Source organism: Pseudopodoces humilis, chromosome 5 (genome assembly GCF_049639895.1).
Source record: "Pseudopodoces humilis isolate 2021_Gansu_Grassland_sample_001 chromosome 5, ASM4963989v1, whole genome shotgun sequence".
NCBI lineage: Eukaryota > Metazoa > Chordata > Aves > Passeriformes > Paridae > Pseudopodoces > Pseudopodoces humilis.
In genome coordinates, this window is record NC_142204.1 from 20,251,513 (window position 1) to 20,279,116 (window position 27,604).

Genomic DNA, 27,604 nt, shown 5'->3' on the forward strand with positions numbered 1-27,604 from the left:
GATATTCATCTGTCTGCATAGTATATTAAAATGAGAGAGCGAGATGCTTTTCTCCTCTGGAATAGAGCTTTGGGCGGCTGTTTGTAGAGACAGTAAAATGAAGCTTGAGTGATCTCAGAGGTAAAAGGCACCCATACTCATCTCCTGTATTTTTGTGAAACCTCCAACAGAAGAATCTAATCTAATCTAATCTATCTACATCATATATATCAACCTTTTGGGCACAAAAAGGATAACAAACTGTTTCTTGGTATCCAGTTTAAGCATTTGGCCATTTTTCTAATTTTCAAGGGCACCTGAAAGTAACTCTGGAAGAGAAATCTTTGCAGGGAAGGGGTAATAGCTGAATTCAACAGCAAATTCTTCAGGTCTGTGTGCTAAAATCCAGACTTTTTAGGAACAGATATAATACTGTTGTGAATCAATTAGCATTGAATTATGACTTATTTCTTCCCCATGAACTTACCTTTAAAAGTTTTAGTCCTGAACTCCATTTCTATCTTGTGAATCAGCTAAGAATCATATGCCCCATAAGCTTTTAAAAACAAAGTGGGTTTCATGGCTATGGACAATAATCACATTCAGAAAGAATTATTGCAAAATTAATTTTTATTCTGTCAGAGACTGGGGAGGAAAGAGGTGCAGAAATTTCTGTAAAGCTGGCATATCCACTAACAGAATTTTCACATTTCTTTGGCATTTACTGACTGGCCAGTGGGTTCCTTGTTCATTGCTTACTAGATGTTTTAGAAGAAATCATTGATTTTGTCTCAATTCATGTCTGATTTAGCCCAATAATGAGAATTTTATTAGTGACTTCCATGAGAGCAGGAACAGATAGATAAATTAAAATCTTAAGAGGAAAGAAAACCCTTGGTCTTGGCAAATAACTCTTTTTTTTTGCTTTAAAGTGAGGTATTTAAATCATATATTTTTAAGTCTGCTTCAACAGACCATTATAAACCTACATGTTCTACCGGTTTATGGATTTTTTTTAACAGAAGGAGTCATCATTTTAATTTAAAAGAAATATTCAAGTCAAATTATCCACTGTCACTACAAGGAGAAAGACAAATTGCGTTCCCTCTTAAGTTCTTGCAGTTTGATTCTGTTCCTCACTGTGCTGCCATGATAAATAATGCCATGTTATTTAAGGCTAGATGGTAGCTGGCCCATCTGTGAGTTACTCACTGTGGTGTGAGCTCAAGTGAGGCCAAGACCAGCTCAGAGCTCAGAGGAGTGTGAGATGGTGCTGAAAATCTCCCATTGTGAGTGTGGGGCTGCCAGGCAGCCAGAAAAGGGAGAGAGGGGCGGGTAGAGAGCCCTTTACCACATTTTCTCATTGCTAACAAGGAATGCAAGGGGGGGACACACTGCATGGATTACAATAAGTCTATGATGGACAAAGAAATTTGGCTGCTCCCTCCATGCAGGGTCCCTGCACTGCTTCTCATATAAACTTGGTATTACTAGCAGAACCTAGTCTCTGGGATGGGGTTTCTAAATCCTTTCACAGAAAATCTCTTTCAAAGTGTTTTTAACTACCTATTGATCAACTGCTGGAAAATGACAACTTGCTATCTCTGCTGCTAACTAAAGGTGAGGATAGGGGACATGGCATATTGATTCTTTGGTGTTTATTCTACTATGAAGAACAAAAAATCAGAAACGGTGTGAGGTGGGGAATTGATTCTTCAGTGTTTATCCTGATACAAGGAGCAAACCACCAACAGCTGAAGTGGGCAGGAGCCAGGCTCAAAGCATACAAAAGTAGGTTCTTCAATTCACATGTGGCTGAGAGGTGGAACAGAGGATGCTTTGAGTGCCAGGGACTTAGATGTGTTCAAGGGTTGGTGGAACAGGTTCATAGAAGAGAAATGTGCTAAGGGTTGCTAAATACATGGCAACCACATCTGCCTCAGGCAGCCTGTGACCTGCAAATACTGGAAGACGGGAGACTTTGGGGGGCACAGACCCTATGAGTTTCCTATGTTCTTTTCAGCTGCTGTAAGAGACAGAATCCTGAAAAAGGTGGATCTTTCCTTTGACCTGATACAGAACTTTTTTTTTCCCCCTTTTTTCTTTTTTCTTTCTTTTTTTCTTTCTTTTTCTTTTTTTTTTGTTCTTGTTAGGCACATCCATTTTATAAATAGTAATGCTATCTCACTGCTTCCTACTTTGGCTTCTCTATTATCTCATCCATCAGCTATTTCTTGTCTTTCTGACTGCCAGCAAAAGTGAACATTCCTTATGTGTCCAGATAGTACCTTGCACAGTTGGGGTCATTTGGTGTGACCAAGTGCTTTCACAATATAGCCATTATTAAGAAATAGTATAGAAACATGGCGGGTTGTAGGTTTGTTTTTTCTTTTTGTTGCCCTCTGGGTTTCGTTATGTCTGTCATTTGGCTTCTGTCAACCAAATCAAATTAGTTAACCCTTTTTGTTAAGTTAAATGTTGCCAGCAATGTAGAGATCTTCCCAGTGTCTCCCTTTGCCATGTAGTGAGCAACTTCAAGGCTGTGGAATCATGATACCTTTTACTAATAAGATCTTGATTTTACCCCCTCTTTCTATTAATGTAAATAAATTAGTATCTTGATGTATTGGTCTTTCCTTATTGACATGTAAAACAAACACCCCTCAGTTGACACAAGAGTGCTTGTTTTTTTGTTTTCTTTTGTTTTTTTTGTTAGACTGGGGCTTGTACTACAGAATTTTTCAAGAAGAATCATCCTTGCAGGTTTACTGGGAAATTGGGTCGTAACTTTCTGTTCTTTACTGCCTAAGTGTTCACATGCACCATCTATGCTGAACTGTAATATTTGAAGAAGTCAGTGAAACCTACAAGCCCAGGTTGCCAGCTATAAAACAACAGTGCTCTAGCAAATCTGGCCAGGGAGAAACATTAATACAATATAGCCTGAAAACATGGGAATTAGCACTTGAAAACAATGGAACTGAGAATCAACCATAAACAAGGTGGTTGCACTGGCAAACTCTGACCACATATTTGCAATGCAACTTGCCCTTCTTAAAGAGGGCAAGTTTGGTCTAAATTGAATTTCTGTTGTAGATTTGATCAGGAAAAAAATTATCTCAAGGTGCTAGCTACTGATGAAGAACTGACAATTTTTTCAGGACATTTGCACTTTTGAGAACATCCATGTTTAAGAGACACTGTTAAAAAGAAAATACTCAGAAGATGCTAATTAACTCTATTTTTTTTTTTTCTATAAAAACCTAGAATATCCTGAGTTGGAAGGGACCCACAAGAAAGTCTAGCTCTTATACTTGCATGAACTGAGATCCAAGCCTTTGTAAGCAAATGTTTTGTTAGAATGAAATTATGGATGCATAACGTTTTTGTGTGGATACTTACATAAAAAAGGATTTTGAAAAGTATACATTATTGTGCAAATATGGGCTGTTCCCTAATGCCAAAAAATAATGTGTTTTAAAGATCCTTTCCATAGACTTGCGTACCAGCCTGACAGACAGACTGTTTGGATTTTAAGCACTCAGACTAGGAAAAATGTCCAAAAGGGGAAAATCAGTGGCATTTCAGATTTGGATAATCCCATCAATCAACCTGTTTTCCCAGCTGGGTAAATTTTTTCTGTTGGTTTAGGGGAAAGAATAACAAAATCCTTCTTCTCTACATCTTCTGAAATACTTACAGAAGTTCACATCCATACATCTCCCAGTCTTCCTCTGGGGAGGAGGAGATGACATAGACAGGGTGTGTGATGACAGACACCAAGAGTTTGCTGCTGCAGGGAACGCATCACTCCTTTCTCTTCATGTTAAGTGTTCATTTAATTAACTTGCTTAGGTAACTGCATTTTACCAGTTATTTTCAGTAATAAGGTGAAATGCTCTGTTTGTGTAAAACAAGTAAAGTTGAAACTAAAGAGTGTCTTCCCATTTGTAGTAGGAGGCAACTACTATAGAGCTGCCAAGAGAGGGGCTGACTCATTACAATCTGAGACACCACATAGAGGAATACATCACATTTCTGTTGTCTTAAGTCCCCTGAAAGTGCTACTAATTCCAGCCTTGGATGGGTGTGCTGGAAGTTTCTTGCCTTATTGAACTAAATGCAGCCCTTAGTTTGTGCACACAGGGTGCTTGGCTTGTGTGTGCTATGCTGAACTTGTAGGAGGAATGAGAGCACTCACAAGTTACATCACCTTTCTCTCATCCTTAATACCACTGCAGGTCTCTGAACCAGCCTCATATCTTCTCCTTGTGGCCAGGGCAATGGCTTGGTGTTAAGACATCTCCAGGGGATTTTTGCCTCCCAGCTGCCTCTTCTAATATCTGAGTGACTCAGTTTCTGTGCTCATCACAACTGCTTCCTCCAAGGTAAACTGCATATTAAAAACACACTCATAGATGCTTCAAAACGTGCCAAGCCTGTGGTCAGGGTGGGTTGCTGGGATTTTTGTTTTCTGTTTGTTTTTATATTAGAAAACCACATGGGGCCTTAAGGAACATGTATTTCACCATTGCTTTCAGAGCACCCTTTCCTCCTTCTTAACTCTGCCATTAAAAATTTGTTTTGCACTGATGCTTGGTGCTGAAAACGTGGTCTGAGGGTTTATTTTTTGATGTGTGAATTTCTGAAAACTGGCAATCAAAAAGATGCCTTTGAACCTTTCAAAACCAGTAGTTTTGAACCTTTTTGAGATTCCTTTTTTTCTGAAGAAAAATGCATACGTTTGCACTGCCTGTCTGCTGTAGGGATGGTGATGGTGAAGGAATTGTGTGGCCATACCTATGTGCCCATTAATCCTGTCTGTTAAATTTTGAGCTGATTGTTCAGGTTCAGGCAATTTGTCGGGAAGGTGTAGACAAAGATCTGGAAAATACTGACTTTCTGCAATTGACTTGAAAATAAATGGCCAGTCAGAGGAGGGAGATCTTATGCCCTGTCATGAGGTAGACATCAGTGAGCCCATATAGGGGTTCCTCCCTAGGGCAAAAATCCATAGAAGACTGGATATTACTGTCTCTGTTGCTTATAGAGCTGCTTTGTTTTAATGTGTACTTCTTGGGAAACCTGTAAGAGAATTGTGATGTCTTTTTTCCTCCCACTTCTCTGAACAGACTGCAAGATCAGGCAGCAGGACTTTATATCTGGTCCTTTTGTAGCAGGCAATTATCAGTCGTATGCACGTGTGATTCTCGTTCTGGTGTTTCTATGACACCCCTAAAACATCTTTCTGGAACTGCAAGCAAATTTTTTGTAGCAGTAGTATCTATCTATCTATCTATCTGTCTGTCTGTCTGTCTGTCTATCGTGTTTGCATTGTAGCCGGGTGTATACATTGGATTTCAGCTTCCCAGTCATTTGAGGATGGAAGAGTAACCAAGGCATCAAGGTTTTGAAGTGTTTTACTCTTCTGTGTGGAAGACAGGTTCGGGTTAACAGAAAGCCAAATTCTTTTTGGTAAATGACACAAATGTTGAATGAAAATGATTGCTTGAAGAGTTTGTAAACTTATTTTTCACGTTTCTCAGTGCTGCTGATATTACTTGGGGAAAGTGAATCTGTAGCCCTTCTCAACTCAATGGGTCTTCAGTTTCACCATCATGTTTCTTCTAAGAAGAGAAATACTCAAACTAATCAATAAAGATTTGCTTAAAATAGTGAACTGGATGTTATTGGTAGCAGATGTAGGGTTTGCAGCCTGGTCCTGTGGTTACACCGATGTTTCCCTTGGCGAATGAGGGGTGTCCCAAAGCTCCCGTGAAAGGCGTGAGCCAAGGAACATCTCCGCTGCCCGGGGGAGCTCTGGGCTGCGGGTCGTTCGGAGTCCTGCAGGCTTGAGCCTGGGCTGAGCCGTATCTCCGGGGAGCAGCTACAGCCCGTCCGGCCGAGGGGCCAGCCCGGGAGGCGGGGTGTGGCTCTGCTTGGGGACGAGCAGGGGGTGCCGTGAGGGGCCGGGGCCGGGCGGCCGCGCTCGGGGCCGGCGGTTTCCCGGGCGATGGGTGGGGAGAGGAGGAGGAGGAGGAGGAAGAGGAGGAGGAGGAGGAAGAGGAGGAGGAGGAGGGGTCCCCGCGGCTTTACCCCCCACCCGGCCCCGCCCGCCGCCGGCTGTCTCCGGTGACCGCAGCGCACCGGCGGGCGCAGCGCGGCCAGGGCAGCGCCCATGGGCTGCGGCAACTCCACGGCCGGCGGTGCGGGCGGGCGAGGTAGGGCGGCGGGCCGGGCCGGGCCGGGCCGGGCTGGGCTGGGCCGGGCGGGGCGAGCATCCCCAGCGTGCTGGGCAGCCCTGCGGGGCGGGGGGCGGCGGCGGCCCCGCCCCTGGCCGGGATACAGCCCCCGGCTCGGGGCATGCCCGCCCGAGCCGCGGGAATCGCTGCCCGCCCTCTTGCAAGACATCTGCCTTTCCCTCGGCTGATCCGCTTGCTCGGGGGAGAGAGGGTGATGTGGCCTGCCGCGGGCACCCGCGGCTTTCTGGTGCCCGGTTGTGGCTGGAATCACCGCTCCCGGGCTGCCCGAGGCACGGCGAGCCCAGGCCGGGAGCTGGACGTAAAGATCCCGCCGGGGGTGTCGGCTCCATCCTCTGCGCTTCCCTATAAGGCCACGAATGCCACTTCTGAAATGAATTTGTGCCACATCTTCTCCTTTTGCTTCTTGGAGAAGTTGGAGGATATTCCGTGATTGAGGTTTCATGCATATTAATTAATGTCTACTGCTGGCTGGTGCGTCCAGCTGGCTCATTATTTGTTCATTGCTATTTTCAAAAGAGATAAGATCTGGGAAGATGGTGCTGTTGTGCTCTTTCTCCCCCCTGCCCCCGCAGAATAGGAAAGTACATAGAAACTGATAAGTGGACCTTCACCCTGTAATTATAATATGAGCATTTCTCAATCATTTTTCATCCTAGCTGCACTTGGCAAACATTGCCACCTGTTCCAGTACCTTTATCAGGTCTTTCAGGTGCACTTGAGAGCTTTCAGCTCTTGAAAATCCACAGCAAAATAATGGTTGGACCACTTAGAATTACTGGGTCCCCCTCTCTTACTGTTCTGGCTTGATTTAACCAGGGCTTCAGTGTTGCCTTGGGTGGTGCTAGTCCTGATTTGTTCCTGCCTATTGGTGTGAGTGATGCTGCCTTTGCTAGGGTGTATATGTGTGTGTATGCTTGTGGGGTGTCTTGTTGGTTTACCTGTTCAACTCTGCACTTCCCACTTGGAAGAGAATGTGATTCTGCCACTCCTTGCTTGGTTTCTATTAAATTATTATGAGTTAGGTTTTAGGTACTACGTCTGTCTACAGAGGCTTCTCTCATCCATAAAGGATGCGCTGTGTGAATTGGCTTGAACATTCAGTTCAGCTTATTAGAGCTGTCCTGTTTGCACACATGAATTCTCTCCCTTTAATTGATTCCCACATTGCTGTGACTGGAAGTTCTTTCTGCATATGACCAGTCTAGCTTCATACCTCTGGGGTGATGATTGTTCACATCCCATTTCTGTTTGCTGGGTAAAAGCTTCAGAGAACCAGTGCAAGCTTCAGAGAAGTTCAGACAAGAATGTTGAATCAATTATTAGTCCATTTGTGGTAGTTTCTAAGTTAATGTTGATCTGAGTGCCCTGTGGAACTTGTACTGGGGTACAAATGGGTAAATGTCAAGTAGACTAACTCTGGCAGCAGTATTATTTTGAACTCAAAGTTTGTTTATAAGTGTCCCATTGCATTAGAGGTAGTTGTCTTCAACAGGTTGTGGCTTGTAGATACATAAAGTATTTTCACTGAAGGTCCGACCCCTTTGATAGTTAAACTTACATGTTATACCTAAAATATTTGAACTTGCATTTTTTGGTAAACTTTTGCATGCTCTTTAGAAATATTCCACAGATCTCTAAGGGCTTAGTGCAGGTAAAAACCAACAATGCCACATAAAACACATCATTAGTATAATGGAATTATTACTGTTGCATTGATAGACCTCTCCAAATCCAATGCGGCTCTGAAAGGTCCAGTTCTCTTCTCACTTTCACCACTGTCAGTAAGGAATTGCTCTGTGCAGTCTATGGTCTTAAAATAACAAACAGCTGGTAATAAAAGTAAGACGTCAGATGTCTACTATTTATTTACTTCATTTAACATTCCTTACAAAGTGTGTCTAATAAAAATAAAATTATTTTATAAAGGGGAAGGAGAAGGCTTGCCATTTTTATTCTGGATCCTCAAGCTTTTAAGGAAAATGCAACTCACAATTTTACCTAAAGATGTGAGGACTGTGTAAATACAAATTAATTTTGTGGCATGCACAGCATGACTACATGTTTAATGCTAAAGTTATGACTATTCTGTAGTCAGTAATGTCAAAGCTAGAGGTACATAACATGTAATTAACCTGTAACACTCTTTGTCATATCATATGACTAAGTATAATATTGTAGTAGACTTCACGGAACACATTAAATGTGTTACACCAATCCCCATTTTCTTACTCTTGTAAAATTTCTATTGTAGTCTAATTTGATTTTTCCAAAGCAGATGTATATATGGTGATAGCTCAGCTAATGATATTATCTTCTGTTGCATGGCTGGAATGACATCAGAACTTTCAGCTCTACGGTCTGTGAGATCTAAACTAATAGACGTGATCTAGAATAACATTTCAGTCTGTGGTGCAGTACTCCAGAGCACCAATATAACTCACAGCATTCAAATATTCTTTCCAGGGTATCAGACAGTGGCAAAAAGCTCTTCAATTGAGAAATGGCAACTTCAGTTATCCAAGTAAACTGATGTATATACATCCTTCATAAACTACCTAGCTGTTTCATGTATTAACTATGGATTATAGTTATTTTTTATTTCTCAAGTTGATGTTTTCCTTATGTTTTGTTGTCTCATTTTACATATCCTTCTTTGATGTTATTTCCTGGAGCTTTAGAAGCACAAAAAATAGCCTCTATTTTTTTTGTGTGTGTGTCTTTTTAAAAGATGCTCTTAAACATTAATTTCCTTTTTTTTTTTTTCCTGAGTTAAGGCATTTCCCTTCATTCTGTTGATTCTTCACTAAAAATTTTAAACTGCCTCTTCCTTTCTGTATCTATTGTAGTAGCAATGACAGCACCTTAAATTATGGTACTCTTTGGAGAGGCTGTCACTCTTGCCTTAATTTAAATATATAGAGAAGCTGTTAGTCTGTGGAAAGCTTCATATACAGTCAAGTTATGATGAAGGAGAACTTTCACACCAAGTTTTAACAGATCTATTAACTTCAAGTTTGGTGCAATGCCCAGGAAGTCATTGTGCCATTCTGTTGACTGGGTCAAATCTGTGTACAGAGCTCCCACCTGATGAGCTGAAGAAATAATCAATGTGAAACAAATTGATAATATTCTATCCTCAGTTACAATGGGGTATAAATAGAATAAATTCACTGATGTTAGAACACACTTCCTTATTGCTGACTGTAGGAGCACATCAAAAAGAAGCCTGCAGTAGTAAAGTCATTCTTAAGAGTTGCATGCACATGTGTGTAATTTGGAGGGGTTTTATTTGCTTTTTGTAACAATTTGATATACAAGAAAATGTCACAGGGCATTTTTCATTAAAAAAGATTAAGAAAATGTTTCACAATCTGCTCAAAAGTCAGGTCCTGGCTTTTTTTTTGTATCCATTTTATTAATTTGAGTGGTTGCCTCTCATGCTTTTTATGTTTTTCTGAAGCTTTTGCCTCTCACCTTCACTCATGATGCATTTCTCAGCACAGAGGAATATCCTCTGTGGATATCGATGTCTCTCAACCATCTTTCACATTAGGCCTGCATTTACTGAAGTCCTGCGGTGTTGCCAAGAGAAGCTGCTGTTGTTCTAAAAGAGCAAAACCTCCCTCTCACCTAATGGAAGATGCTTTGGGATAAATTCTTCTTTTTGACTTGTGACTGTTTAAATGCTGTGGGGGTTTTTTTGAGGGATCACAGCTCCAGTCTAGACAGAATGCTTTTCTTCTGTAATCACTGGGGCTCAGAGCAATGTGTGGCTGAGTGGGCCTGCAAGGCTGTACTCTTCTTCTGCAGCTCTAAAATGCCAAAATGCACCCATGGTCCTACTGTGTAAATGGTTTGAGCAGAGAAGTAATTCAGGACAATTCAGTATAAAATTTCCTATTTTTTATGGATGTGGCTTCGTAGCTACTCTTCAATCTCTTGCTGAGGTTAGGATTGAAAAACCAAGCGAACAACAGCCTATCGAGACAAGGCTTGTGAAGTCAAGTGCTGCCTTTTTTCTTTTAGGGCAAGCTCTTACAGTGGGGGAAAAATGGACAAGCTTTATATATGTGAGCCTTTTCTCAAGTCATTTATGGTAACCATCATATCTATGAGAGCACTAAGCCTTGCTGCTATGGAATGAGCTGTAGAGTGTTTGTGGATCGGTAGTAAACAAGATTCTTTGGCTGAACTTCTGGCAGATGGAACTTGAGTAGCAATAAAATTGTGTTGCTTGCTAAACATGCAAGAGTTAGACAAATATGTCAGTGAAGTAACAGGGTGAGGGTGAATGGATTGGACTTTACAAATAAACACATCTGTATGAATCGAGATGTTTTTGGTTCCTTGAGAAATAATATCTATGTGTAAGGAATGTTCAGGCTCCCTAATGAAGAAAACCTTTGAAGTTTTCACCCAGAGATTTTTTTTTATAGCACACCTAGCTAAAATGATGTTCATTTGCAAGCTCAGAACTCTTGCAGGAAGAAAACTCCTTTGTTAACTGGAAACACTCTCAGATTTATTGTCAGGTACCTTAGTGGTACTTGAGTGAATTTGAACGAAACACTTGTTTCACTTTTGCTAGTGAAAATGAGAAGTAACCCCACTGAAATTAATGGAATTCCATCAATGAAAGTGAGGATAAACTGGTTTGCTGTGCTTATAAAAAAGTAGAAAACAATGTATTTCTTTTTATTTATATTTTTTAATTTATTATAAAAGTAAAACTGATCGCTTAAAAAGTGAATTTGTTTTTATCATACTCAGTTCTCAAAGTTTGTGTGAAATGCATTTCAAAACACTGCAGTGATTTTTCAGCAGTGGTAACCTTGCTAATATTCCAAGAAAGCAAGTGCTGCCATGTGTGAACGTTAGTGGCATATTTCCAAACACAGGATTGTATAGCTCTACACAAAGCCCAGGCTGATGGGTCTGAGTGACATCTCCCGTCTCCAGAGTGAGAATGTATTTGTGCCACAATGCACTGAAGACAGGCATGGCACTGAAGGTGGATATGGCACTGAAGTGCAGCCAGTGATTGGAATGTGAGTATCACCTCTGGGGAGTGTAGCAGTACTGTAGGCACACAGTTCTTCTCATTTGGCTTGAGTTTGTGTATTAAACACTGTATTTTTGCTGTACTTTCTGCAAGGAAGACATTTTTCAGATGGTCTTCCAAGGTGCTTAGACTCAGAAAACTCTTGGCAAAGGCCTCAGAAAGGGCCATGAACCTTTTTAGAGATACTGATTTTGACTGCAGAGACTTTAGACTAAAAATAAGAAAGTCATGGCCCTCGTGCAGAACAGGGACAGCAAAAGAATAGTTTCTTCTGGAAAAAATTAAAAATCCTGCTAGTTCCAGCTAGGCTTTTCAAAACACATGTTGTCTGAAGTATTGCTGATGCCTGGGCTCTGTCTAGGTCTACAAGGGGTGCCCTGAAGGCTCATTGCTGAGCTGACTCTGGATGAACGAGCCTTGGTAGCAGAAAATGTCTCCCTGCATTGGCAGAGATTGAGCTCGCACAGCAATGCCAGCCTTCCACCTTGAATTAGTTTGAGAGGTTTACATGTAGTGCTTCATACATGTGCCTGCAAAGCCAAAAAGTCTCAGAAGGCTGCCTGGTGGACTAAAGTTTTAAAGCAAGGGCCTAGGCTTATTGTGACTAGAGATACTCCCTCCAACTTAATTAAGGCTTTCTGCTGGTATGTGCAGCCATACTGAGATTTTGCTGACTCTGGAGGCAAGACTAACAGAAGAAATGTGCACAGTCTTATACGAGTCTAGTCTGTGTTGTTGCTGGGAAAAGGAGGGATAGTCAGATCATAGGAAAAGGGAATGACAGTATGTTCAGGAATTATCTGTAAAGGGTGATGTTTTCTGCCATTCAAGCAATCCATTCAGGTAGACAGAGCTGGAAAGCCTTGCAGGTCTATTTCTTCCTCTTGTTTAAAACAAGAATGCAAAAGGCATATTCTTACACATCAAAGGGAGATGAAAGGTATTTTCTACTTATGTACATTTTTCAGCAGCAGAAGAAATAATTTTTTTCCCAAAAATTAAGTACCAGAAGAGAAAAAAAACACAGCTTACCTCCAAACTAAAAAATCTCTGGGATTGGCAACTTCAGTTTCCTCAGGGTGAGGTCAGATAACCTTTTCCAGCTAAGTATTAAGAGGAAAGGAGAAGTGAAAGGTTTTTCTAATGTCTGCCCTAACTTCTATAATTAATAGAAGGGATAATTTACTGGCTACTCAGCTGAATTATATACTAGCAAGAGCAACATAACATTAGTAACTTGGGAGGAACAAGAAAGAGTTTATACTTGGGTAAATGTCTCCCAGCAAGAAACATCTGAGTCACCAAAACAGAAAAGTCAGTCTCTTACACCAGGCAGCCAGGTGGAAGCTTTTGTCTCTTTGTTTTTTGTTAAATAGCAAGATGAGTTAAAGGGTGGCTGATCTCATTAGCTGTCTGGGGCTTTGGAGGTGTTGTGTCCCAATGTTTAAATTAGTCCTGTCTAGTCATTCTTTAAAACTTTGTTTATCTGGCAGGAAAAATGAGGCAGCATTTTACACACGTGATGCCTGCTCTACAACTGCATCAAATGGCAGAATAATAGGGCATTTGGGAGTAACTGCCTGGTTATTTGTGCCAACTTTGTGGCAGACAAACCCACCGGAGGACTGAGCAAATGGAAGCATATAAAATTAAGAAAAATTATATTTTTCTTATGTTGCTCCCATTTTGAGTGACTGCACCTGGGCACTGGTCCACAGCAGCATCATTTTCACACATGGAGAGTCTGGCCCAGGTGTGATAGATTTAAGGGATAGTATGGATAATCATTAAGGATAAACTGAACAATCATGAGAAGTATGTTCTCTTACAGCAGCAAATTTTGTTGCTGTTTCTGTGTTTTTTTGCCATTACCTGGTAAACATATTTTGTTTTTTTTTTTCCTAGGTGCTACAGGGACTACTAAAGATGTGTAAGTACTTATTCTACTCAACTCTTTTAAATATATAACCCTGGACATATTTTCAGTCCTAGTAGCCTTATACTAGATTTAGTCATGCATGATTCATCTGGCTCCTAACATATAATCAACACAACCAGATGTTTACTGTTTTTAGTGACAGCTTTCATCTCCACAAAACAATTCCTTGTCTTGTTTACTTTTCTACAGATTTCTTTGCTTGTTATTTCTCTAACAGAAATTTCTTTTCTCTGCTTCTGTTGAGACAGTTGTCTAGCAGAGGTGGTTATGTAACTTCAGACTGCTTTTCCCCATCATGTGCCACTGCACCTTTTTCCAAAGCCATGTAATTTTATGAAGCCAGCACATAAATTTCCACCAGGCTCAGTGAGAGGATTAGAAAACCACTGAGAAAAATTCCCCCTCTTTTCATGAGACCCACTAACCCATCCAACTTCCTTTTCAAAGTATCCACCTTCTCTAAGTATTCTCTGCATTAAAGATAGTATCTATTAGGTTGGCATTGGGTAAGCAGAGGGCAGCCCTACCCATCCTGTTTTTCTCTAAATGTGCAAGGTCTTTTTTACAGCTGTTCTTATTTGCTGATACAGGAACAGCTTTATTCAGCCATAAATGTATTTTTCTATCAAAGAAAACCATAAAGAACTCCTCCTGAGGTCTTGCCTTCTCCTATTACATGTAATTGGTATTTGCCACTAGAGTTTGTGACTGAGGGACCTGGGAAAGATTGTTATGTTATGCAATAGGAACATTCTGCTGTTTTATTTACTTCTCTTAGAATAACTACTCTAATTAGATGGAGGAATCCTGGTGTAGAAATGAGGGCAGTCGAGTCAGATAAACAAGTGGAGGGAAGAGCTTAACAACAGGCTTGTTCTCGCTATTACAGAGCACAGCTGAGAACTAACAACAGGTGTCACTTGGCTGATCAGCTCTGTTGCCACAGATACTCTTGAGATCTGTGTTACCTCTGTAGTCTGTTTTCTGGGCTTGCAGTGCCAGACAATAAATAAATTACAGAAGGCAGTCTTGTAAGGAACCTCCTCTTGATGCAGCCTGCAGCATCACTGCCCTCACTACTTCTGTATTTACAAACCCACTGGTTTAATTTATATCAGGGTCTTTTTTATTGTTCAATTTAGATGATTTAAGCACTGGCTTAGAACTGCATCTTTCTCTTTGCTCATCAGTAGTTTTAAATTTCAAAATCACATGTAATGTTAAATTACATGAACACTGTAGGCATGTTCCTGTGCTTAAAGGTATGGGGATGTGTAGAACTGTGTTTATATGTGTGTAAGCATTTATAGAGCCAAGCTGCAGGAGTTAAAATGGAAGCATCCTACTTACTAGTGTGAGTTCATCTGTCATGTTTCAAAATAGTATTGAGATAACTCAGAAAAAAATTAATTACTAGTGCAGTCTTCAACAAAGTGAAAGGGTCAGTCCTGGAGCTATTACTCATTCAGATTAAGGATAGTGGAGCCAGCCAAACAACCCTTATGAGTAATAGCATGGTTAAACCTTCTCATCAGATGTTCAAAACACACATCTACTAACGAGGAATGGCAGTGATGACCCAAAAGCCCTAATTAGGCATTCTAATACTTAACAGAAGATTTTTATAAAGGAAATAAGCTATCAGAAAAATTATTTTCATTTCATATAAATGAACAAAGATTTATATTAACTAGTATTATAGATCCACAAAAGCTTTTTACACCTTTTTGCTTTCATCAGCTAAAGCTTCTCTTTAAATAACCTTGTTTTTTTTCTTTTGGCTGTCAGATTTCAGTCATATCAGTTCTGATACAGAAAAGCATTTAGGTGTGTCAATCCTTACATGCTTTTTAATACCAACTCTGGTTAATCTGGTTTCTCATTTCTTGACTGTGACTGATTGCCAAAGCACCATGTCTCCTGGAGTGAGCAGCCAGATGGAAGGGTAGAGGGCTGGGTCCTGCTCTGACCCTCCTGGGTGACTGCAGGGAAGCTGCTTTGCCCTCTGGGCCTGGAGTTTCTCCACCAATAAGATAGGGATGGTGATATGATCTTCCTCTGCATAGGGCTCTTCCTCTCTGAGGGCTGTGTGGTGACGAGAAGGACACATGGCTCTGAGAACCTGTCTGCCCTCTGTGCTCCAACCCAGAATCTGTCAGCCAGCTTCAGCCCATGCTCCTGCCCCACTAATAAAGAAACATTCATCACTGCTAATTGGAACAGCTTAGCTGTAGGAGAAGTAAAGGTTATGCTAGAAAGTAATGCCTGTGGTATTCAGTGCACAGCTAAGTGTGTGGGAGGATTAGTTACAGTAGGAAGGAAAGGACACAGCAGTTCAAGCCTGTTTCAAAATATTGAGAGGAGATGCATTAAGTACAAATGAAAGGCTCTTGTTCCCAAGAAACACCAAGAATCTCAGGAGTAGTTGTCTGTCACTTGTTCAAAGTTCAATGAATCATTTCTGGTGGGACTACTGAGCACAGCTAGAAGGAGTCTCTATAATGTTCAGCACAAACAGAACCATAAAAGCTGAGGTAAGAAAAATGTGGATGGAATGAATTAGTGTGAATGCCTGTCATCTGACATTTAAAATATGTGATGAATGGCAGCTTCTTTTACCATCAAATGGACATAGGACTGATGGATGTAAAAGATGACAAATGAACAAAGTGTGTTTTTCAGACTTTGGGTGACAGGAAGGCTCTTGGGACAGACAAATCCTTACCAAAAGAAACCCTCATTCAGCTGAAAATAGTGTTATGTGGTTTTATTATATGGTTTTTCTGCTAAATCTGCCTATTGGCTCTAGGACTCTGCCCATGCTACCTGCTGGAAACCGTGCTCCTGGTTCCTCTGCAGATGTCAACAGCATCTGAGGCAGTGACACAGCAGCCTTGGTCAGCACAAAGCACCTTGGACTGTTAAGTTCTTTTTGCTGTCTATTCCTGGTGCAGAAAAGCTTATCCGAGCTTGCTGTCCCTGGAGGACTGCTGGACTCCTGTGTCCATTGTGAGCCTGAGACATGTGGCAACGGGAGCACTGCTGAAACCAAAGGAGCTTCTCTCTAATCTTGTTGCTCTTGTAGCTTTGTTCCCCGGAGCCACCTGGGTTCACCCAGCCTGGGCACAGAAGCAGCACTTGCCTCAGTGGCTCAACAGACACTAAACATGCAAAATTAGTGGGCACCTTTCAAAAGGGGGTCTTGAGCCATCGTGTGTGAAGACAAGAGGTGTGTGAATATGTGTAGTAAACAAACTGGAGCAGCATTCCTTCCTGACCCCCCAGAAAGGTGTGTAAAATGGATTATTCCTTAAATGCCGTCACCCAAGTTTTTCTTTCTTTTCCCTCTTGCACTCCCTTTTTTCTCCTATCTTTGCTCACTCCCTCTTTTCTGGCAGGGCTATGACAGTTTGCCCCCAACCCAAGAGCTGTTGTCTGTACAATCCCAGATTATTTTTGCTGTCATGCCTTTGAAGGAAAAGGCATTGCAAAATTACTACTTTGATTTAGAGCTAGGAAAGGAAGAAAGCAAAATGTTTTAAAACCCGCTTGTCTGCTTAATCATAGACCTGGATAATTTGTTTTGGTGAGAGAATTACAGTAATGGTCTGTGATGCCATATTACAAAACATTTCTGGAACAGAAGAAAATGGCCCTGTTTCCTACTAGAGTATTTTTCTTTTTTTTTTAGAAAAAAAAATTGACATTAATTTCCTGTTGGACAATATTGATTATTATTCTTACAACCCCGTTTCAGAGGCCTCAAGCTGTGCATGAAGTTGTCAGTGCTTTTAAAGGACTCTTTTCTCTGGACAATGATTAATCTGGGTTACAGAAAATGTTCCCAATTGTACGAGAAAATCAATCCTGTGACACATTTGGTTGGTTCAACAGAAATGTCTGTTTGTGATCTTTTGGGACCCAAAGTCCCTTTCTTAAAGTAGATTTATTTATTTATTTATTTATTTTCTAAAAATACATCCTTATTTCCACCCACTGACATACACAGGCTTTCCATTTTCTTCAGGAGAAACTGGCCCACATTAAGACAGAGCAGCTTCCCAGTCCTCAAGAAAAAATGTCTCTGCATTCTCTGGCTGTGAGGACTGTAAGATGACTTAGGTGACTACACAGGGTCAAGGGAGATGGGAAATGCCCTCTGAATGGCTCTAGTTCCTCCAGGAGGGGATGGCAGGAGGGCCAGGGAATGAGGACTTTGTTGATCAGTCTTTCTTGAGTGGTGAGATGTAGACAAAGCCAACGAGGAGTGCTATGCCCTGCATAAATGTAATTTAGCAAAATTGTAGAATAATAAGATTTACTGCAAGCCTCTACTATTAAAAGGACCTGTGTACCCTTATTCACTTGGTGATGCAGAAAGGACAGTTGGTAATGTTCTGCCCCTTAGAAAGAAGGTAGATGTCAGAAAATTTCCAAGTCGTAGCAGTATTTTTAAGGCATGTGCTCCTCTCCCAGGAGGTTTAAGGACATTTTCTTGCACTTAAGACTGCAGAGCCCTCTGCTCTTCAGGCCAAAATCCCATTGACTTCAGGGCTGTGGAAGGGCATAGAGCCCCAAGGATTAAACAGTAGGCCCATGAACCTTTTAGAAAAAATAAATAAATTGGTTGCAGATCAAGCTAAAGTGCAGCTGCTGCCCCATCCATTCCCAGCCATGGAAATAGAGCTCAAAATTCAAATATTTAATCAAAGGTGGGTGAGTGATTTGTCTGAAGACTAATGTCAGGACACAGACTGAGACTGCAGCACAGGCGTTGCACACTTAAGAAGTAAGAATAAATTCCTTACATTTTTTGAATCACATTTGCCTTCACATGAGAGTGCTGGTTACTTTACCTCCTGCTCCAGTTCAGCTGGACAGTATAAAAGGGAGGAATCAAACCTTAGTGACTCTCTATTGATGTACAGACTGACCTGTGGTTTTACCCTAAAGTCAAAGGAGAAGTAATTGCCCATTTTTATGGGATTAATAATAGCATTTGGTTTGCAAACAATTGAATTCAGGAATTGCAGTGCCTCACTTTATAGAAAGGCACTGTAACAGCTTCTGGCAGAGCTGCTGTGAAAGTTTCTCCCTCTTCATCCTCACTCACATGCCAGCACAGACATCCCTTTCTTTCCTCTTTTGGGGGAATAGCGGTCCAGATTTGTTCCTGTTACGTGCAGAGTTTTATTGTTCCTTTTATGTGGGGAGTAGTGTGGGGACTCACTCAGGAAGAATGTTAATTTACCTGTTTCTGCTCCCAAATCTAATTTCAGATCTCACTGGTGGGGGTCATAAAAAGTAAGCAGCATCTTTTCTCAATCCTTTATTTCTTCTATACATTATATTGGAAAATTCTCCCTTTTTTATACCTTTGTGAGTACTTTGTTGAATAGTGGATGTCCTGAATTAAACTGGGGTCAGTAATAATTTTTTCCTTGCTTCTGAATTTACCCAGATGGTCATGGAGCACCTGAAAGAAACAATCTGCTAACGTGCTTTGTATCTTTTGATGTTGCAGAGCAGAAGAATCCATATCAGATGATGACAAAAGGAGGTAGGTGCTCTGCTCAACCAGGGCTAGCTTTATTTGCAATAGGTTGCAGTGAGTTCTGCCCTCAGTTACACATCCTCCCTTCCCTCCTCCTAACTCCCACCAACACCAGTAAAGCAGAGGAGAAACGAAAAGAGAGGAGGAAATCTCACACAGAGTCGAGTACTGATGAGTCCACCCAGTCTGTTACTGAGCTGGGGAGGTGGAAACTTTGTGGCAGGAAGAGCACATTTTCTCGTAGCTGTAGGTGGTGTGCTCGATAAGGGCTGCTGGCCTCTGCCTTCACACCAACACCGCCGCAGAAGGTGCCATTAGCACTTGGGGGAGACCTCTGCTGGGCTGGAAGTTGAAGGAAATATGAGTCTATCATCAAGCAAATTAGAAATTGGCTCAGAACCCCAGGAGCTGGAGGAGGTGTGATCAATTCAGTACCTAACAGGGCAGAGAAGTGTAAAGGGAGCCTCTGCAAGTGCCTCCAGGCGCAGTAGAGGCTTTAAGGACCCAGTTTTTTACCTCCCTTCATATGTCCCTGCTTTTCATACAGGCTCTTTGGAGGCAGAAAGCATACTCTGCATGTCTGTGAAGGGGAGATGGTTGGGCTATGAAAGTACCTAGGACACTTGTGGTCCTTTCTGCTAAGAGTTTTTTCCAAGTGTGACCCTAAGCAGAGGCGGGCTGGTTGCATTTATTAATGAGGGCCAAGTGCTGTTTAATTGGTGCTTCAAGTGTGGTGCTTTGGTGGTGCCAGTGTCAAACAGTGTCAGATTAGCTCTGTCCTCAGCTGGATATACTCAGAAGAAGCTGGGCGGATGGAGTTTATTTTCACAGGACAGTGAGGGTCTGGTGATAAATATCAGGAACTTGAGTGAACAGAATAGCTCCTTTCATGGAGAGAAGTGTCCCAACTGAGCTCTGACACGCCTGTAATTGTTTCTCCACCAGGAACTATGGTGGGGTGTATGTGGGCCTGCCGGCGGACGCGGCTGCCATGGCTCCCAGTCAGACGAAAGCTGCACCCAAAGGTACTGGAGGTTGTGGATTGTGTTTCTCCTGCTTTCCGGGGATCATTTTATCTAGGATGTATGTCCTTTAAAAATCAATTATCATTTCAGACAGACTGGCTGGCCTTGAAGCCTCTTATGGCTGTGGGGCTATTTATACTTGTCAAAGGGGTTGTTCCCATTTATTCAAAATTTAACACGCTTTTGCAGAAGGATCCTAGAGCAGATGCTGACAGTGTAGGTACATGGTCTTCTGAACAGCTTCTCCACACTTGAGTGCTCTGTGAATTGAAAGAAAATAAACCCCTGTTAGGACTAAGAGACTGTGATAGATGGCACTTGCAGAGCCCCGGTGCTATTTTTAGTTTTGAAGGTATTTACTTGCATTGTGGTGAATTCCAGTAATAACAGTTAGTAAGTGCTTGCTTTCAGGTTTATTTCTGTTCTTACATGAAACCCAGCAGAAACTGTTTCTTTTCCATGTTATATTTTTGAGCAGTGGGAGAAAGCATTAGATTTATAACTATTTAATTGACAAGTCATAAACATATAATTATGAAATAATGTAATATTCTTTTGATTTAACAAAAAAATTGCTGCTGTCACATATGCACAGCACAGAGTTTAGTCACTGACTGATGCTTCCAAAATTTGCTGCAAAACAAGAAAATGAAAAACAGTAACACTATTAACCAAAATAAAAGTAGCTGGTTTTGGAACAGTACTAACCTAGTTGCATGGGTTTTTTTAAAAAAAATATTTTAACCATCTTTGTCTTTTGTTTTCTAATTAAGATTAGAAGGAAATAAAGACATCAAGGTGCAAACAGCCTGAGGTACAGTATGTTTTGATTAACATTATGTGCTTGGCATGTATTTGTTGAACAAGATAGCAATGCTCCCTGTGATGCTCTAAGTTGGTCTGGGACCCACCAAGTTACATCTCCAGCTGCATCATAACTTCAAAAGGCTGGACCAGGGGCCAGTTCTCAGTGGATGCAGATATAAATTAGACAGTAGTAATTCTCAATGGAGAACTGAGAGGCAAGGAAACTCTGTATTACTTCATTTGGGAGCAAATAAAAATCAAATGTCCTTTGTGATACTCAGGCCTCCCATGAGAGATGAGGTACATTAGCAGTGCTTAGATCAGCATCTGCAGAGACAAATATTTTTCCAGGAAGGAGGATTTTGCAGTTAGAAAACTTCTCCTTTTTTTGGAAGGACCTTGAGGACCAAGGTCTGTCACCCACTAAGTAATGTATTGGAGCTTTCTCCTTGCTATGAGAGTATCTGTGGGGGCTTCATTTTCCACCAGCTAAAATAGGACATTGAAGATTTATGGACTCTATTCCTGAGTGAAGAGTTTTGACTAACTAAGTTAAAAAAAATTCCTTTCTAAGTTCATGTCTGCAGAAAAAATAAAAACAAAGTTTCCGTTCAGTACTTGAACTAAATAAACATTGACAAATTTTGATAGGGAACTGTTTTGATGTTTAGCCAGTGGGGAACTGAAAATTATTAAGCTGCCAACAATTTCCATAAGAAGCAGAGCCCTTTCCTAATTTAGGTGAAGAGTCAGACACAGTTTTGACTGGTCCCAATGATGGATGCAGACCTTGTAGAGCAGAGCACATAAAATAAGTGTCTTGATTATATGAGTGGTTAAAGCCTCAGAACTTTTCTAGGAGCAGTCTTAAACAGGGAGAACTTCAGGTAGTCTTTCCAGCTAATTTCAGTAACCTGGCTGAGATGTCTAAGCTAGAAACACCATCACCCTTGACCAGGCCAAGGCTCAAGCACCATCTTGAGGTTGCAGCTTTCCATCTGTGGTTTATGAACAGAGTCTGAGTTACTTAGGTCCTTGTCAAGGTGCTTTAGTTGAATGCCTGAGGCTGGATAGAATCAATCACTTGACATTTTTTTGCTATTTAAAATGGCTGAAAGTGTGCTTTGCCTTCATTCATGAAAGATCAGAGCTTAGCTGCTGACTCAAGTCTTACACAGACGAGCAGCTTCAAATCTACAAAGGGTGCTCTGAGCTCCACAAGTTTATGTGCGTGTGTGTCTCCAGTTCATGGACTACAAATCTCTCAGCTTTGTGATGACCTAGTTCTCTGGTTTAGGTAGAGAATGTTCCTGTATTGCTTTTCCACTATTGCTTTTCCAGTCTACCTATTTTTTTTTTATTTTTTTTTTTTAACAGTCTACTAAGACCAGTTGCCAGTGCTTTGGAGAGAGCTGTCTTTGTGCGGAAGATTTTGATATTTACACAGCCTTCTGGAGAGCAAGAGAGATCAGAGCACCAAAAAATCCAAACTGTTGCAAGTTCCAACTACGGGTAAAGCTTAAAGTACAGTGTTGAATCAGTTTCCTATGATAGTTGCATTATGGAAACCTCCTGCTGTTCTCCAGTGAAAGATGAAATTGGTGAACTCATGGTGGATGTTTCTGCACATGAGCTAACTTTGATGATCTGCAACTTATTTCTCTGTGGCCATATTGCAGATTCCATCAGCTATCAGCTACGCTTCATGTAATTTCTCCAACAACTTTTGATAGATTTTATATAGAAAACCATCACTACTGTCCACTCAATAGTTTCTATGGTAGGTTCCTGTAAAATAATTGTCATTTTACTTCAGAGTCATATATTTGACAAGTTTTCATCTTCTTGGGAATATTGCAAATTTTAATATTTTTGCTGAGAAATCTTAAGAATAGGATGAAACAAGCATAAGACCGTAAGGGTCTTTGTAATTATTACTGTCCCTTTTATACCATGAGATAAATATTAGTGTTTAATTTTCACCTTTTAAAAAGATATTGCTCAAGGAAATTGATTCAAATAAGAATTATATACTTCATTGTGTTACTTGCATGTCTGTTTATATATTTATTTAGCTATATCTCTTTTATAAAAGTATTACATGAAAAAAAATACTAACAAAATGAACAATGATGTGTTCCATTCCATGTAACAATAATATGTCCTTGCATAAGGATGAAGTGATAGTATTTTAAGAGATAGTGGGACTAAACTCCAGTCCTGCATCCTCCTGACCTGTAGAGGATTTTTGATCACTTATTAGAGTTTTGTATCCCCATCTCATCCGTAAGCATCTCCAGTATGGCAAATTGAAACAGAATGAGTGTTATTACAACTTTAGCAAATTGTTGAAGTTTTAAAATTCATTAAGTTAACAGCAATTGTAAGTTTCACATAGAATATAAAACAGATTGTACATTTACAGATGGCTGAATGAGTATTTAAATTATTAAAGCCTTTTGCATAATTCTTTAGTCAAACTCTTTTTAATGGGACTTGATATGCCATACACTTTAAATAATCAAATAAACAACAACAACAAAACAATATGCACCATGTTAATATATTACTGTACATTAATGACCAATTTTAAAATTAAAAGAAACAAAGCAAGCCAGAAAATTTGGACATGAAGAAATAAGCCACCACCTGCCCTTTTCACTGATACCTATTGCTACCAATGAACTACCATTGACTATGATTTCCAGTAACTTGCAGTTTTCACTTTTAAATAGTGGTAGTTTAATGTGAGGCTTGCAAAAAGAGATATTTAAAAGTATTCCTTGCTTGTCCTCTTTTTATTATTTGTGACATTATTTATTGCTATTCTCTAGAAATCTGCTACTTGGGTTATCAACGATTTCAGGCTTCCAGCTCCTGAAGACAAACATGCATCTCATTCTTGACCATCGACCGCAAACCGAGATGAAATAAGCTTGAAGATTAAGATGTGGTGTTAAAATATCTCTCAGTATGAATGAAAGTCTGTAGATTATATCTGCAGTCTTGCTCTTGCAAGCCAAGCTGGTGACGACTCAAGTAGAACTGGGTGATAAAAACATGCAGGCTTTTCTCCTACCTTCTTACCATACACGAGGGTATAGTTGCCACTTCACATGTTCCACAAATGGCCAAAATGGTTTGCATAGCACAAGTTTATTTAGTACAAAGAAATTAGGCCCATGCCTGACCTGGTCACAATTGTCTTTCCCAAAGTTGAAAAAACACCAGTCGTCCTAGGCTACATCAGCATTCAGCTTGTGCTAAAAATGCCAAGAGCAGATGCCAGTAATCAACCCGGTTGTTTATCTGCTTCTATCCTTCAGCTGCTGGGAAGAATCATCAAAAAGGTGGACAGGGCTAAACTCAAACATTACCTTTTCTGCTACTGACATCTGAAGCCCTGTGTGTGGGCAGAGGGAGCAAAGAGGTGATTGCTCACGGACAGCTCCTCGCAGCTGGTGGTGGGACAGTTGCAAAGGGTACTTTCCTTGGTTTACATCACTGCTTGTTTTTCCTGTGCAGAGCTACAGAGAAGCTTGAAGCAATTTGCAGAATTGGTCTTTTAATGTTTCATCCTCTGAATGTGTGGGAGGTACAGTGGTTTCTTAATATTTTTGTTCCTCTGTGTCTTTTAATCTGAAAAGTTTACGGACCAACTGACAAATGTGCAGCATCATGGACTGCAGCCTCTAAAATAAACATACATTAATTTATGCTATGTGGGCCTTTACCCATCAAACTAAAGAGCTAGGGCCATGCCCTTGTCTTCAATTTGCAGACTCTTGTCTTTTGTTTTCCCAAGGATCCATGAATCTAGAAACTGTGTGACAGCATACTGTATTCTGTCCCGGCCAAATTCCACTTAGGGCACTGATTTTCTGCTCATGAAAATTCCTCTGTGGTGAGCAGCCTTTGTTAATAAAAGCACATGTCATTTCATGGAGAAATGAGTGTATCTGCTCTTTCAAAACTTACAATCTATGGATATTTCTGTTAGGAGGAGGAACAGAAAAGAAACCCTATATGCCAGCTGCCAGCTGTGCATGTGACAGCATCCTTGGAGGCACTCAAATGATGTTTCAATAGGAAAACTGAGAACAGAACACAAGCAATCATTGAATGACAGTTATCATTAAGGAATAGACTTTGGTTTTGTCAAAACATCTTGGATTACCATTTGTGAAAAATAAACATTTAAATATTGGGGCTGTAATACCATTTTCCTTGCAGTGGTTACTGTTTCTCCAGCCAGAGATGCGGAGCCAGTGAAAATAATTCAGCAAAGAGTGGATTTGGGCTTTATAATCTCAGAATCTCTGATCTGAGAATCTTAGGCAGCCCAAAAATATTATGCTTGGATTTGCGAATTTTGAAAAAATTTGGAGTAGGATTCTGGAGTAGGAAAGCATAAGATTGAAACTATGGTTTGTGACCAGCTGAAAAACACTCAAAATATCTTGTATTGCAAATTTTGGTCTCATAGAAACTATTTCACCTCAAGGACAGCTTCTCTTTTGAATTACGCTAGTGAGACAGTGCATTTGTTTTGCTTTCTTCTTAATGCAGGGCCTGGAGCTTTGTTGTAAGGGCCCAACTTCTCAGTTTCTGGGTAGTCCAGACAGAAATACTGCCTGTCTTTTATGTGCCATACACATCCTAGTGTAGCTCAGACGACATGACTATTCTAAATCTCTGTGCTGTTCAAGGGTTAAATCTTGTCAGTAAGAGAGTTGCAGAAGACCTGGTAAAAGCCAGTGTAATCTCAGTTAGAACTTCATTCACTAGGAATTAAATCCTTTCCTAGCAAAGAGTCCACACAAGGCTGAAGCTGCAGAAAATCATAAAGGTGGAATTTGTCTCTAATGAACACAAAGTACTAATTTACTTGTTTTCATCCTGCCTGTCTGGCAGAGGAGACTCTGCTGTATGGGACTACGGTTGAAATGGCATCACTATTCCCTGTCACCCACACAAGTCTAGCAATTCTCAATAATCATGCTTCCCAAGCAGTCAGTGAGTCACTGCTGATCTGTTTTCTGCAAAGTAGACCTCTGTTTGGTTCCCATGGTGATCAGAAGTGACGATTATTGCAGGCTGCTACTACAGTTTCTCAGTTGTGTGTGCCCACTAAAAGAAGCTCTTACCTGGTTATAGTCCCTGGGTGTTTTGCAGTACATCATCGTTGCTTCCTATTGACAGCAATTTAAACACTTCAGGTGAATTGGCTTTGTGGAGAACAGGCTGAAGGAGGGGGATTTGGAGAGTATTTTTGTTTTGCAATGTATTTAGAACAAGATGAAGAAAATAACTCTGTCAACTTTCCATAGAGCGATGGTGTTCCAGTATTGCAGAAAATCTTTTGAGGCTGGGCTAAATGATTCAGCCCTTGTTTTAAAGACCACCAAGCACAGAACTCAGGTTTATCATAGTAGGAGCTATTTTACCTGATCTGACAATTTTTGCTGTAACTCCAGGCTTTTCAAACACTGAAGTATTTCCTAGACAGCAGAAATCTGTCACTCCTGTTGTGGGACCTTCTGTGTACTGGTCACTATCAGCTATAACTATTAAAATATTTACAGCTGAAGATAGGGCTCAGCTCACGAACCAGATCATTCTGTGAAGTGCAGTGAAACTCTCATTAGCATAACTGTACTGAGAAAAGAATTAGAAAGATATCACAGGACAAAGCTTGGATAAAAAGGGGCTTTGTGTGCCAGAAAGGAGAAAACACATAGGAGAATGAAGATTATTATGCAGTGAAGACTGATGTAGAAAAAGGTTAGGAACAGTAAATGACGTAAAAAAGGAAATACTTTAATTAAGTATCCACTACGTTTCTCCATGATTCTAATCTATAGAAAATAGAGCAAGAGGTAGACAGCTGCCAAATTGTTTTAAGACTAAAGATAAATGGGAGTTGGCTTATCAGGTCATTCCAATCTTCAGATGTCTGAGACTGCAGACCTTTAAGGAAATAACTTGTCTCACTTTTATTTGCTTAATGTCCAGTGTAATGAGCCCATGCACCTTAAAGGTCCTTTTGGGTGTTACCAGAATATATAAATATCCTGCTGTCTCTTTCAAAATTTTGGTTGGTCTTCCCATAATTTATGTCTCTCGATGCAGACTGAGATACAGATACACTGAGAAAATATTCAAGATGTAAAAACAATTAACAGGATTAGTATCAGAATAGAACATGCAAAAAGGAAGCCAGAGTTCAATCTGAAAAGCACTGTAGAGATAGAACCCAAGCTTTGGTTTAGTTATGCCATGTATTTTAGATTTCTGATATGACTAATGAATCACTGTGCAAGTCATTAGTTTGGGTCACAGAACCTTATTGGAACTCTAGAATAATCTGTCTCCTCACAGAATTTTGTTTCTGGTCTTTGATTACAGGATTTCTGTCTATGTTACAGGAGATGGCAATAATGTGAAGTACTAAATTCCACACTTCACCTCTGTTGCTCATCTTTTGTGTTGGCTGAATCTCAGTGTTGTCTGCAGGATTGGCTTCATCTCCATAAAAGCTGAGGTTGTGATTTAGAATGACAGTTAATTAGAAGCAAGTCATATTTGATAACAGTTTTGTGGGGGATACCAGACTGCTGCAAAATGCAAGACTTCGTTTCAGTTAGGGAGGTATTCAAACTTTGTAGAGTCCACACTGTGTCACTATCAAACTTTACTTGACAGTATGCAAACACAAAACCACACACATAAATAAACAAAATCAGGGAGGTAACACACACCTTCAAGCTTACATCTAATGTCATGTTTATGGTTCTGTATTACTGGTGTCTGACTGTAACCTTGAGCTGTGAATATTCACCTTACCCACAGCTAGGTTTGCATTCCCCGAAGGATGCTGCTGTGAGGAAGCCTTGGAAGGACTTCTACTACCTGGTTTGTCTGTAGGATACTCACATGTTTATGGGAAATAAGCAACTGACTTTCTCTAAAGTT

At 40.6% G+C, this 27,604-nt stretch overlaps 1 protein-coding gene across 1 annotated transcript; it reads left to right on the forward strand.

The window, feature by feature from the left end:
• The first annotated feature begins 12,237 nt into the window (after window positions 1-12,237).
• C5H12orf75 (chromosome 5 C12orf75 homolog) lies at window positions 12,238-27,585 on the forward strand. The gene is made up of 8 exons (XM_088055695.1): window positions 12,238-12,244; window positions 12,959-13,057; window positions 13,210-13,234; window positions 18,768-18,803; window positions 19,743-19,822; window positions 20,601-20,636; window positions 22,007-22,409; window positions 23,464-27,585. The coding sequence occupies exons 1-6, from the start codon at window positions 12,238-12,240 to the stop codon at window positions 20,633-20,635; spliced, it is 282 nt and encodes a 93-aa protein (XP_087911821.1). The 3' UTR covers window position 20,636; window positions 22,007-22,409; window positions 23,464-27,585.
• Window positions 27,586-27,604: the final 19 nt, after the last annotated feature.